General features: G+C 42.3%; 1 protein-coding gene across 2 annotated transcripts in view; it reads left to right on the forward strand.

The window, feature by feature from the left end:
• Positions 1-15122, forward strand: part of adamtsl3 (ADAMTS-like 3) — a 188923-nt gene that overhangs the window by 72411 nt on the left and 101390 nt on the right. For both annotated transcript variants that reach the window (XM_046387311.1, XM_046387226.1), the window contains exon 4: positions 8883-9010. In XM_046387311.1, coding sequence (XP_046243267.1) covers positions 8883-9010 — 128 coding nt within the window. The remainder of the gene's footprint in view (positions 1-8882; positions 9011-15122) is intronic.

The following is a 15122-nucleotide window of genomic DNA, read 5'->3' on the forward strand; positions in this document are numbered from 1 at the left end:
AATGACAATAAAAGCTTTCTATTCTATTCTATTCTATGAGCCAAGGTGTGACTCATTAGTGAGTCAATGTCCCACTTCGTTAAGTCAGTCGTTAGGGTCACATGAGAGATGGTGCAAATGGGGATTAGACCTTCTGGGAGGGATCTCAAGGCTGCACCATAGGTGGCTGGAAGTTGGTGTCATAAGCCACTACCTCTGTTCAACAATGGTTGTTCTATCTGGACAGGTGGCTCTTTCACACCTCTCTCAAACTATCGATCTTCTTTGTCCAGAATATGAACATTTGAGTCCTCAAAGGTGTTTCTCTTATCCTTGAGATGCAGATATACAGCCGAGTCTTGTCTGGATGAGCTGACTCTCCTTTCCTGTGCCATGTGTCTGTGGAGTGGTTGCTTGGTTTCCCCTATGTACAGGTCCGAGCACCCCTCACTGCACTTTACCGCATATACCATGTTGTTTAGTTTGTATGTAGGTGTTTTGTCTTTAGGATGCACCAGTCTTTGTCTGAGTGTATTGTTGGGTTTGAAGTGTGTTGAGATGGTGTGCTTTGAGAAAATCCTTCTGAGTTTTTCAGAGAACTCCACCACATAGGGAACAACGATGTCCGTCTGTTCTGTTCATCACTGCTTGAAGTTTGGTTCAGTTGTTTCGGCTTGTTTTGGTTTTCCATGTCTCCTAGTTGATTTGACAAAGGCTCAGTTTGGATAGATGTACATTTTTAACGCTTCCCTGATGTGTGTGCATTCCATCTCTCTTCACTTTTCCTTGGAAGGAACACTCTCTGCCCAGTGGTGTAGAGTCCTGATGACTCCAAGTTTGAGTTCCAATGAGTGGTGGAAGTCAAAAAGTAGATACTGGTCTGTGTGTGTGGGTTTCCGGTAGACCTCGGTGTTCAAGTTTCCGTTGCTTTCAATGAGCACCATACAGTCTGGGAATGATAATTTATTTCCCTTAAGATCCCCCCTGGTGTATTTAATGTTATGGTCCACTGAGTTGATGTGTTCAGTAAAGACCTCTACCTCTCAGGTTTTGATTTTGACCCAGGTGTCATCCACACACCAAAGTCAGTGGCTAGGCTTTGTTCCTCTGAAGGAGCTCAGTGCTTTGCTTTTAAACTCCTCCATGTTGAGGTTGGCCACAATGGGTGACACTGGTGAACCCATGGTACATCCATGCTTTTGTCTATAGAAACCACCGTTGTTCTTGAAATAAGTGATAGTAAGGCAGAGGTCCAGCAAGGTGCAGATCTGGTCCGAGGTGAAATTAGTTCTGATGTGTAGGAAGTCATCCTGCTGTAGTCGTTTTTTGATTGTTTGATTGATTGAACCACTGCCTTGGTTGTGGGTATGCAGGTGAAAAGTGAAGTAACATCAAAAGATTTCATGGTTTCGTCCAGAGTCAGTCTGAGTTCCTGGACTTTGTTAGGGAAGTCTCTGGAATTCTGAATGTGACGGGGAGTATTTCCACAACAACAGCAATGTTGTCAGCCACCTGCAACAATGACTCACTGATGAGTCACACCTTGGCTCGTGTGATCATAACGACTCAGATGATGGCAGGAAATGTCAACAACCCTCAAGACCCACCCCAAGGTGACAAGCCAACTAGAGGTCAAATACCTGGAGCTCCCCATCAATCTTAGAACTAAAGAAGCCTTTCGGATGTGAGGTGAAACATCTTCAACAACCTAAAGATATTCAGTTGCCTTCGCTTCTAGCACTGCGACTACAATGACCCAGATGACTTGACTAAGAACCTATATCGACGCCCTACTAGAATAGGCGTATATGCTTTTATGTTTAAAAAACTAAAAATTAAAAAAAAATATGTTTTTCTCTTTCTCCACCCCCTATATTCATGCTTTGTCTGAAACACTCTGATTTAGCTTCTGTCTCTTTAAGATGTTTGAGATGAAAGATAGCTTATTATAATTCTAGCAGTTCTACTTACCTATTTGCTCTTTCATTCATTTGATCTGCCGAATGTATCTAATTTGATTTTTGATGTTGAAATTCGATGATTTTACTCTGTGTTGCTTGTCTGTCTCTGTGCCATGTGGGTATGGTGTGTGTGTAAACGCAGTGGGGGCGTTTACGGAGTGGGGCTTTTAATATCCTTAGAGTCTGTGACTATATGTTCAGTCCTCTAACGTATGGGCCACACAGTTTTTTTTTAACTAGCTGAAGAAAAGATTGTTTGCGACAGTTGCGACTGTTTGTGAACCAGCTGTCTGGTCTCAGATCACCTTAGATACAAGGTGAGGCCAGAATGTCCAGATGACTTAAAAACTAAATGCAAAATGTCTTCTGACTAAATACAAAGGCAGGACAGGAGCTAGAAGAAAGACAGGGGTGATTTAAAAGCAACAATATGACACTTCAGTCATTTTCTCTAAAGCCATCACATCTTTTATAGGTTATTATTGTTTGTCCTGTTGCTATACATGATGTCATTGACAAGTCTTATATGAAGTCTGATAAGGCAGCACGTGCACAACTCACCATACTAACTGTGCTCCCCAAAATATGATAAACAGCTGGGGTTTATGTGTAAAGGGTGCAGTGTGTTGTTGATCAGGGATGGTGCAGTAGGTTTTTACAGTTGTTGGTAGCATTTTGAGGCCAGGTCTCCTAGTGTGAGGACTTCGCCACAATCATCCGGGGAATGAGCTTAATCGTTTTTAATGAGTCCACAGTCCAACCTGCCAGCCTTATGAATGAGACGGACTTAACAGGTCAAAGCAGTCAAGCAGGTCCTCGTTTTTTATATCCTCGCTGCAAGAAGGGGGGGGGGGATCATCATTCTATTTTGTGTTTTCTTTCTTGTTTTTCTTGTTTCTAATTTTATCTTCTCAGAGATAACCTGTCAGTCACATAGTCAGACTCCTTTGTGTCCTTGCCAACCTAAAACAATACTTGAGTCACAAATTTAATAACCTCCAACTCTGGAGATGACAAAATCAAAGCAAGTTGCCTCTGGACTTTAACTCGATCACCAATGACTAATAACTTTCCTTGTCTGCCATCTCACTGGAGTTGATGCCCTAACCAAGCCCTAAATAATTTATTGTAAATTTGTGCATCAGTTCAGATGCTGCAGGAATGGAGAGTGGGATGACAGGTGGCATTTTCTTCGATGAATTACATTCATACATATTTTTCATTGGCAAATACAAAAACATAAAGTTGGCAACATAATAAGATTCACATTGAACATTATAGCATTTTGTTAAGATTTCTCATTTCTTTCTGCAGCCTCTGACTCAGAGGCTGTTGGTACTAGTTGCAGGAAAACATACCTCCTAGACAGCTGCCAGCTACCAAGGTGGCATACTTTACACCATGGGCACCATATACCCCTATACACCTGACTGCCGGACAAGGGAACAAGTTTACGATTTTTTAAGTCAAGTCAAGAGGTTTTTATTGTCATTTCAGCTGTTTACAGTAACCATGAACAGTCAAACGAGACAGCATTTCTTTCCAGCTGTTCTCACTACCGGCTGCAGGTTCTTGTGATCTGCTGCAGTGCAGTTACCATACTAGACAGGGATGCAGCTGCACAGGATGCTCTCAGTGGTCCCTCCGTAGAATGTGGTGAGGTGAGGAGGAGGGAGGAAGATACCCTTCCCTCAGCTTCCTCAGGAAATGGAGCCGCCTCTGGGCTTTCTTAATGGTGGAGCTGGTGTGGAGGGACCAGTTCAGGTCATCCACCAAGTGAACGCAGAGGAACTTGGTGCTCTTGACAGTCTCCACAGTGGAGCCATCAGTGTTCAGCAGAGAGTTGTTGGCTTTGCACCAGTCCGTTAGACACTCCCCCTCCTCTCTTTAAGCTGACTCGTTGTTCTTCCTGATGGGACTCACCACAGTCATGTCATCAGCGAACTTGATGATGTGATTCATGCTGTGCATTGCCTCACAATCATGAATCAGCAATGTGAACAGCAGAGGGCTGATCATACAGCCTTGTGGGGCTCCTGTGCTCAGAGTGGTGGTGCTGGAGATCCGCTGCTGATCCGGACTTTCTGAGGTCTCTCAGTTAGAAAGTCCAGGATCCAGTTGCAGAGGGAGATGTTCAGGCCCAGCAGGCTCAGCTTTCCAACCAGGTGCTGTGGGATGATGGTTTTGAATGCTGAACTGAAGTCTATAAACAGCGTATGAACAAAAGTGTCATTGTTGTACAGGTGATTGAGGACTAGATGGAGAACAGTGGTAATAGCATTGTTTGTTGAGTGGTTGGGACGATATGCAAACTTAAAGGGTCCAGGGCGGGGGGCAGCTGGTCCCTAATGTTTCTCATGACCAGCCTCTCGAAGCACTTCATAATAGTGGGTGTGAGTGTGACAGGTCGGTAGTCATTAAGGCAGGACACTGTAGACGTCTTGGGCACAGGAATGATGGTGATGGTAGAGTCCTCCACATGTCGGCTGTAGCAACACATAGCACCTGGTCGTTGGGAGGAGGAGTGGACTTCCTCGCTGGCACGTTGTTCTGCGCCTCAGACTGTGCGTGGAAGTTGCTCGGCGTATCTGGGAGAGAAACATCACTGTCACAGGTAGGTGTGGTCGTCCTGTAGTTGGTGATGGCTTGGATACCCTGTTATAGGCGCCGAGTATCCCCACTGTCTTTGAAGTGGCCACGTATTCTCTTGGTGCATGCTTTGCCTCTCTGGCGGCCTGGGACAGTTTAGCTCTTGCTGTAGTCAGTGCTGCCTTGCTCCCAGCTCTGAAGGCTCTGTCTCAGGTCGTTAGCAGCGTGCGCACTTCCACAGTCATCCACAGCTTCTGCAACACAAATGACTGACTGACTGTGAAAGATAAGAAGCTTGAATATGGTGATGCACAAGTCGTATGGCTAGCTTCAGCTAGGAACAAACAAATACTAAGCCTCAGAAAAAAGATCAATGAATGCAAAGAAACTTTACTAACCAAATTTACTGTGAACTGTGAAAATGTATCTGTATATATTCCTCATTAATCACTAAATACACCACCACACCACTCCAATACTCTCTATTGGAAACCCTCTGAAGGAGTTGGGCTGGCTGGACAGATAACCAAAGCAAAACTTGAGCTGTTTCGAATTTAAAGTAATAAGGAGAGACTTAGTGAACAGGTATTTTGTTGACATGTTGACAATAGAGAACAGAAGATGTGAATAGTCTTTGTCTTATTTTCAGAATTTTCACAAACCAAACAATCAATTTATGGAGAAAATAATCAGAAATTTAACCCATAATGAAAGTAATCTGTAGGTACAGTCCTACAACAACTACAACAGCAAAGTGCTTTAATATTATGGGGGATTATAAATTGTACATTGTGGTATTACTAAAATAGTAAAATGATTATTTGTGGTGAAGAAACTAACTAATGTATGCTATGCTCCTTTAAAATTCCAACACTGATTACAAATAAGAGAGTTTTGGTGGCAAATCCTTTTTGTACCAATCAACGTCTTACTGACTTCTTAACTGGAACCAAATGTTTCCAGTGAACATCACTTGCTAATGCAGATTAGTTTCATTTAAACTTTGTAGCCGGCATTGGTTGAAATGCAGGCCCCTGTCTTTGGCTCTGGATAAATAATCCTTCCCCATACATATGGTTTAGAAAAATTTGCATTACAGAAATGGATCAAGATTAAATTTTTATAGGTAAAGAATGCATACACCTAAACTCATTAACTTCACTAGTAGATTTTATCCTGCATTCAACGCTCTCATACATATAAGGGAGGCAAGCAGTATTTTCTAATCCCATCAGACACACTCTCTTATCAGTACACAAACTGAGATTAATGCTGCTGGCTATTTTCACTCTGTATGAGCTCCTACAGCCAAACAAAGTGATGCAATTCTGTTTACCATTTCTGAAACTCCACGGCAGATCAAGTGTGAAGCAACCTAATAGGATTTGCACTTATACATGTTTCATGATTTTCGAGCAAAGAGGAAAATCTATGATGCAATTTGGGAATACAGGAGGAAAAGAAAGAATAAATAAATCAATAAACAAATTAGGAAATGAATGCATTAATAAATGAAGGGATGTCAGAATGAATTAATAAATAAATGATGGATTCATGCAGCTGTGGCTAACCTGTGACAGGGCAGAAAAAGTGAAAAGGTACTCCAATTGCATACTTCAGAGGTTTATCATACAAAAAAAAATGCAAAAATGCACATTCAATTCTCAGCCAAACGTCAGGATAAACATTATTTTTTCACTTTGTAAAATTTTGCATTAATTCTTGTGTTAGTACCATGATGAGTCGTCGTGGCAAATTAAGAAATATGCTGTAAATGTGCCGGTCATCTGGGTTGTCAGTGGACACAGATTGCTGATACTGAACTATGCAGAGCTCACACAATAGGCCAGGCAGGCCATCCGGGCCAAAAAAGCCTTGGCTGAACAGATTCTCCTCAGGCCAGTGTTATTACTGTTCGAGGTCTGTGATGGCTGTTAGCCAGCTGAGTCCGACAACAAAAGGTGGTTTTATCCTGTTAGTGGAGTGCTAACGTGTCTAATTCCTCTCTAGCGGATCAGCCTGTCTCTTTGGATGCAGCAGGCAGAGAAAAGGGGGGCTCCAGTGCAGTGCAATAGTCCAAGACACAGGGATCGATCCCATCTATGCAGGTACAATGAAACAAGGTTGAATACTGCAAAGTGTGTTGCTCTGCCAGCTCCAAGGTCAGCCAGTGATCCGGGCCTGGGAGGCAGGGTGAAATGAAACCCGCAGAGGCATGTCAGAAATGTTAATTCTGGTTGACCAGGCCTAAATAACATTGTCAGAGGAATTAGAGTTTGTTCAAGTACTCTGAGTTTTACTGACAGGTTTTGGTGGAGGGCCTGTGTAACTACTTTTCCAGGAAAAAAGGTTTTCTGAATTGTATAAATACATGTTTTGACTATTGGTCCCGTGACGCAAGGGTTGAAGGGCACAATTTAAAACTTTAGAAGGCTCAGTTCTTTGGTTCTCTGACTTATTTTCCATAAATACTGCATTGTGCTTCAGTTTTCCTGCACACACACACAGACACACACATACACAGCTCCAGTATGAGATGTCTTTTTTTCTGTAGCACCACTGGGTCTGCAGTGACATCACTGACCCAGGGGAAGCCAATTTTCCTACTTTTTGTGACACATGGCCAGGAAAACCCTCTCTCTTTCCATCTCTTCCACTCTATCAAAGTCTGTCTTTCCGTCGCTCCCTCGCTTCCTCTCTTTAATCTGAGCTTTAAACACAACAGATAAGGTAGGAGAGAGTTTGGGGTGAGATGCGTGAAGGTTGCCGTAGCATGCCAGGGCTGCTTCACTAAAACAGATGAGTGTATCCCAGGACTGTGAGGTAATGCTGGTGTTCAGTGGCCACTGAGGGTAAAGTGGTGGTTCTCTTTAATGTTTCAACAGCCCATTATTCAATAGAGTGAAACCTGCAGTCTGCACTAGCTCACTCTTGGGCTTTTTTTATTCACTGGAGAAAGCTGTGACATACAGAATATGTGACTGAAAAGCAAAAGCTATATTTCTCGTGATGTTTTCAACAGAGGCAAAGGACGTCATTACTTCACGGGTGTGCTGGGAGCGATGCTTGAATCATTCTAATATAGACAAGTGTTATACCTAGTTAACTCCAACTGTGTGTCTGGACCAGTTGTTTTCCCAACAAACAGGGGGACACTGAGAAAATGGAATGGGAACATAATTATTATCCTTATAATTATTATTATTATTATTATTGAATAAATGAGTAAAAAATGAAATTGAGTAAGAAAACTATACAATCCACAGTTCAGTCTTTCTAGAAACTGAGTCACATGTCTCCATTCACATCTCCATTTCCTCTCACTGTACAGAAATGAAACCAAAATAACCCATATGCTATCTTGCTCTGGTGACTTCATTTGGAGCTAGTTATGTTCAGTTCAAAAAACAGACACAGACACAAGGGGTAAAATGAACAAAGGAAACTCCAAAGGAAGTCCAGGTATAAAACCGTCCAAACAAAGAATCATCCACCTGAGGCCTAAGAGTCTTAAAGATAACAGAGAAAAACAGGAAGAGACATAGATGCTAGGGAGGATGAGTAAACTGATGCAGGAAGACACGGGTTCCCCAGAAAACACAGACAAACTGACATCGAGTACAGCAGTGAAGGGAGACGAGAGACAAGGTGGAACCAATCGGGGCGGGACGAACAAGCTGGTGGGAAACTCACAATGACAGGAAGTGGCAGTGTCTGAAACGAGAAACAAGGTGTGCAACAGGAAAAATGAAACATGACTAGAACAACAAGATATGATTGAACTGAAACACTAAACCATGACAGGTGATGGTATCACGTTTCCAACCATGCACCCTCCTGACCCGGTCATGCACAGGGCCCAGCTGTCAGTCATGCCTTTACATTTTTCCTCTTTCCTACATGAAAAGACTAATTGAAACCAAACTTAGCAGAAAAATGAAGAACTCTCATCTGCTTGATAAGAATTATCTGAAATTTATGACATTTTCTGGAGCCACCAACCAGGGGGCGATCAAAATGTTTTGGCTCCACTTTTGTGGAGCTGTCATTTGGGGAACTGTCATTTTGTTAATCTTTATACACAATCAGCTATCTTAAAACAGTGGGGACACAAATCTTTGTCCACCCTCTGGCTCTCAGACTGCAGTCAAACCAGGATCTTAAATCTCATCCAAGTCCTGAGAAGCATATTTGTGGTAATAATGTGATGTGACATCATTTAAATCTTAGCGAGTAATAGTTTACAAGGGTATCTTCTTACAACTATAAAGCCTTGCACTTGATGTGACAGCATATGAATATCTAATCTGACTGAAGTAAGTGACCTTGGTGCTGGTGTTTGTCCTTCTGTAGGTGTCCAGGATGACCCGCTCAGATGAAGACAGAGACATTGGGTGGGACGCCTGGGGCCCCTGGAGTGACTGCTCTCGAACATGCGGGGGAGGAGCTTCCTACTCACTGCGACGCTGTCTCAGTGGAGGGTAAGCCTCAGTGAACATCTAACAAGAGATAGTATCTTTGAAACAGGGAAACACCTTGTGGCAGAAATCTGATCTTTAGAAAGGACAAAAAGATCCATCATGAAGTATGTGGTCCCTGTAAACAGCTGCTCATTGTTGCTGGTCATAATTAAATGACCAAAAGCTATCAACTAGTCAGGTCTGCAAATCTGCTCAGTTTACACATTACAACATTCAGAAGACGAAACAGGAAGGGAGAGCTATCCTGCTGAATTGTATTGATAATACCTATTGAGCACATGTTTCCAGTTAAATCACTTCACCAGCAGACTAAGCCTTTGAAGGCAAATGGTGGTTTGAGTTGGTCGACGATGCAGACAGAGACCCTTTTGACCACGAGTATCCTGTGTATGTAGCTCACTGATCTGAAGCAAGCATGTGTTAATAATAAATCGTTTATTACAGCAAACTGAAACATGTATAACACATATAACCTCATCAGTCATCATAAGCAAATTACTAATCCTACAACATAACCATGTCCACTGGGGCCTCAGTTTTTAGTATTTGATTATTACAAATTGTGTGAGAGCTTGAACCTCTAATGTACTGCATTAACAATGACAGGTTCTGGTGGTCCCTGTTCTGTAAATGTTTGTTTTAACTCCTTCTGTGTTTGCTCATAGTATGGTCGCATGATTTTTTTTTTTTCATAGTAAGTTAAGAGTAAATTCACTAGGCACTGGTGGTGATAAAAGACAGTAAAGATCTCTGCAAAGCTGCATATCAATCCAGTAGTTGCTGAGACATTTCAGTCCCAAGCACCCTGAACTTCATTCATGCTGTGGAAAAATACGAAAAGTTAAATGACGAAACAAGATTTAATAGTCCGTTATAAACAAAATAATTGCTGAACAGCATGAGTAACACAACAACATCACTAAAAAATAAGCTTTATGAATGGAATTGAGAGGGAAAGACCGGGCTGGAAACTCTGACAGACTGTCAGAGTGCTGGGAAGTCAAGGAGACAGTGTCTAGGCAGTATCTTCCTCACACTGATGTATACATTAAGTGTGTGAGTTTCAGTCTTTGCTGTGAAAAGTCACAATCAGGCTGCCTGCTCTCATAGCCAGCCTGTCTCTGCTTAGCTATTTGTTGTGCAGCATTGCTTGTTCAGGAAGTCATCACGGTCAGTGTATTTCAGACTGAGCCCTGTGGCATCGTTCCATAGCGTTCTGGCAACATATTTGTCTCCATTATATATCTGACCGCTCAGATATAACATAACTTTTCTCACCTATGCTACTGCTACACTTGATCACTTTATGGGCATCAAAAAGCTCACTTTTCTCAACTTTTCTACTGCAGACATATAAACCATGCTTATAGTACACACAGCAGTGGTCAAGCTCGTTAATTGGCTCCATGTGGATATGTGTGGGAATGATAAGAGGAGTAAAATCACCATGCAAACTGCCCTTTTTATCGGAATTGGTTTTATGGTTGTGTTTTGTTGTATTTGGGCCAGAAATGTTTTCTACTGTGGGCTATTGGTGTTCACTGAAGAGCTAGAGTCAGCTAAAGCCTTAATATTCCAATCTATGTGCTAATCACCCATTCTCTGTCAAAGATACTGACTTCGTGTGTGTGCGTGTCTGTGTACAGTATGTATACTGGTATTCCTGTGTCTTTGTGTGTGCAAGGATATGTGTGACTGTCTGTCCGTCTACGTGTATGTGCATATTGTTCATGTTTGTGTTTAACGGTACATACTTGCCCACACTGGTAAGTGATGGAAAGTGTGAGGATTTGTCTGGAGAAGTATGTATGACAAAGATATACAGTCCATAGCCTATACTGTATTAATGTGTGTCTGTCTCTGTGGGCCACAGAGGACAGAAATCTCCAGCAAGAATGAGAACATTGAGCTTAACTGGACCTTCGTTCAGCTCTTTCACACAATCACACAAACAAACTGGCTTTCTGTCTCGGCTTAGTGATTTTTTGTGAGTGAGGTTTGTGTTTGCCGATCGCTTTGCCTCCTCTGGTGCCAGAGTGTGTCTTTCTCTCCTTTACAGGTCCATTAACTCTCACTCTTTCTGTCTGGCCTAATACAGAAACAGTTAGCAAGCAGAGGAAATATCAGTATGTAGCTAAAATAACTGATCAAATCCACTGCTGTTTAGCTGATAAAGAGAATATAGATTTTATAGGTAAATTGTTGCCAAATATGTTGAATCCAAATTCCAGATCACACTTTTTTGTCAGCAGTCACACCTCAGAGTCCGAACACAATCCAGCTGAAGCTGTTAAATATTGCAGCACAGAACATGAGCTTTACAGGAATGCAATATTTTTTCATCCTTTGTCATTACAAACTAGATTATAGAGTTGCTCAGGTAAAAGATTAGTCAAGTGTGTTCTGAAGCTGTGTGTACATGTGTGTGTATGTGTGTGTGTGGATGCATATTCCTGTGGGGACAAAAATATTACACAGTCCCATTGTGAGGACCTGCCTTACTTATGGAGAAATGCAAGTCCCCACAATGTAAATCATTAAATATTAGGGTGAAGGCTTTAAGGTTAGACTGAGGTTAGAGTTAGGTTAAGGTCAGGGTTACGATTAGGCAAGTAATGTTTATTGTTGTGATTAGGTGGTAGTTAAGCCTCCAGGAGATTAATTTTAGTCTATGTAATGTCCCCCAAATTGATGGGAACATGACTGTGTGTGTGTGTGTGTGTGTGTGTGTGTGTATGTATGTATCTGTGGATTCAGTTCAATCAGGAGAGACTAATAAGAGAGAAAAGTGAATGAGATAATTTGAGTCAAATGAATTTATTGTGAAGAGCAAAATAGATTTTGGCGAAGTAGATCACCAGGGGAAATTCTGAGATGAATGAGGTTCTTCCATGCAAAGGACTCTTCCCACCGGAGCCTAAACACTGGTGGTGGTAATGAGGAGTGACGCCGACTGTGTGGAAGGGTAACTTGAAAATGGAGGATTTGATTGAAGATGGTCAGACATCACAGTAGTGGTGGTGAAGGGGTGGAAGTGGGATGCAAATTTTCACAAGGCTGAACAGACAGCTGAATGACAGCAGAGAGAGAGAACACATTCAAAGTTTGACAGCTTGCTAGCAATTGGCTGTAGGGGAAACGTGACAGGTGATTGGAAGAGCGAAGAATGACACAGCGAAACTAAAGGATTGCAGTAAAATGCTTGTGACTTTAAGGGCATGTGCAAAGAGGTAGTTTGATGATTGAACTTTCCCTAAGCCAGCGTTTCCCAACCTTTTTTGAGCCGCGGCACATCTTTAACTTTAGAAAGATTGTGCGGCATGCTGTCAGGCAAAAATGTTAGGATCAGTTGGCCGCTCCGCCTGCAACCGCATAAAGCCGGATTGCCTCCCCCCTGCACGACCGACAACTGTGTGCCATGGCACACCGGTTGGGAATCGCTGCCCTAAGCTTCATTTCAATCAGAAGAGACTAATAAGAGATAAAAGTAAAGGAGATCATTTGAGTCAAATGAATTTATTGTGAAGAGCAAAATAGACTTTGTTGCTTAGACACCAACAGGAAGTAGATCACCACAGGCAACTCTTTGATGAACAAGGTGCTTCCATGCGAAGGAGACTTCCCCCTAAAAACAAGGTATCCCATACTTGACCTTGCAGTGCCAGCAGAAGAGAAAGCACAAGGCCAAGAGTGAGGAAAAAGCTGAGAAAATAGGAGTGGTAACAAAAGAAGCAATACAAAAGTGATACAGGGAAATGCAAATAATGATGCTGGGATGAAACGTTAACCAGAAAACTAGGGGAAATTAGAGTAGGAAGAGTAATATGTGACACAGGGATGTGGCTGTTATGCAGGTGAATAGCCATATGTGCAGAAATGGGCAAATGCTGACGCTGTGTAGAGCTGAATAATGCAGGGGAAATGCAACAGACAAAATGGCTGTTAATGCATGGCAATAGCTATATGTTACAGAAAATGACAAGTGCTAATGCAGGGGAGAGGTAACAGGCAAAATGGCTGACAACACAGGGGAATAGCTATGTATTGCATAAAGGGGTAAATGCCTACACTGGGTTAGAGCTGAATGATGCAGGGGAAATGCAACAGGCAAAATGGCTGTTAATGCAGGGGAATAGCTGTGTGTTGTCAGAAACGGGTAAATACTGATGCAACATGAGGTATGCAATGTTAACAAGGGACTGTTAAATTTGTTGTCATAACAAAGGATGCACAATTTTATAGCATATCTTTGAAAAAAAAGGTTGATTCAGTGGAGTAATAATGAAGGGAAGTGTATAAGGAATAAACATAATTGCTAGGCTGGAAAGTTAAAATCATGAAATGAAATTCCAGCATAACTAAATGAATTAGATTATCATTAGTAGGCAGAGGAGTACAGGTGGCCACAGGCTGCTGTAGCTGTCCCTCTCTGCAGACAGGTGGCAATAAAACCTCTTGCCTCTTGACTCTATTATTACTGTCACATCCTTATTTAGTGATTATAATATAGTATATAATCCATACTGTTATACTCCATAATGCTTTCCCCTAACGGGTATGGAAAGGAAGCATTTCTAAATTCCTTAAGAAATACTGTTGGAATAGTGATGAGACTCAGAAAGGTGGGATCTGATTGAGACACTAAACTAAACCCTGAAAGCACCTCTCAATAAACTGAAACTTGAATTAATGAACAACTTCAATAGATGCTGAGGCCATGAATGGGTTCAAAGAGAACAGATTTCAGGAGCATTAGGACACATGAAACACTGCAAAAGTAACCCAAGCAAAATATTTAGCCTTTATAGTAGAAGTTACTAAATCTTTCCTCATAGAACCTAGCAGGATTAAATACATGTGCAGCGGCCTCGTGCTAAACAGAGCAGATTACAGATTTCTCTGTAAGATTTGGAAAGATTAAAACACGATAAAGAGTCATTCAGATGTAATAACCAGCACGTTATACGGCAGTAATGATAATCGCAGCAATTCGTGTTTAAGAGATTGACGGTGGTTTCGGTGACAAAGTGCTATTAAGATGAAAAGAAAGTACACCCAGGAAGTACAGGTGTATTCATTAAACTGATGCATATGAGCAGATTATTAAACCTCAGCACCGCACTGTCAGTCATGGGAGGCAGTGTGACCAAATATTACCGCAGGTGGCACATGTTCTTATCTCGGGTTGAATCACTGATCAGAGGTAAAGCATCCAACTGTCAAGTTCGGTGTCGTTGCTGACGCAGAAAAAGGCTGAACCCCGATGCAGAGTCACAAAAAGGGCAGGCAGGTGAGGCAGAGGTACGAACAATAACTCAAAAAGCACACACTTACTGTGGCATGGCTAAAAAAAACCCCAAAAAAACCAAAAGATTCCTGCATGAACACTGAAGACAATGTAACACTATGACACAGGTGACTGGGAAGACAAGGACCAAATAGACAAGACAACGAGACACAGGTGACACACATCAAGGGAGGAGAATGCAATCAGGCTGAACAAAGGCAAAGCTACATGGAACAGGGACACACACAGGGGAAGTGACGCTTTCAAAATAAAACAGGACATGACAAAAACCTTGAACATAACACATGGAAACACAAGACACACATGAAACATGACACATGGACTCAAAAACCAAGTGACAGAACCCCAGGACGTGACAAAAACTACATGTCTGTCAAGAGAACAAAACAGATTACAACTCTATGGTGGCAGAAGTCAATGGAGAGAGAAAAGCTCTCATCGCATTCTTTTGAAAGGGGGGGAATGAGGGGATTTTGTCTGCCTAAATTGACTGAACTGAGGACCTGAGGAGCTGCTGGGGCTGAAGCATTTTAGAGCATCTGGAGACGAGAATCTGTGGCTGGAGAGTGAACTCACCAGACTGCAAGTGGTTAGGAAACGTCAGGTGTGGCAGGTGCAGCGGGAGAGGCTGGCATGCAGAAGCAGCTGACGATGCCGGAACGCCAGGGTGGATGAAGACAAACACCTGAAAGTAGGACTGGAATGGATGGACTGGGATGAAAATCAGCTGATTCCTCTTGCGTATATGTCCACGCTGAGACTCGGCTGCTGTTGCCTCTTCTGCGAAAGCTGACTGCACATGTC

The sequence above is a fragment of the Scatophagus argus genome, chromosome 1 (genome assembly GCF_020382885.2).
Source record: "Scatophagus argus isolate fScaArg1 chromosome 1, fScaArg1.pri, whole genome shotgun sequence".
In the NCBI taxonomy this organism is placed as follows: Eukaryota; Metazoa; Chordata; class Actinopteri; family Scatophagidae; genus Scatophagus; species Scatophagus argus.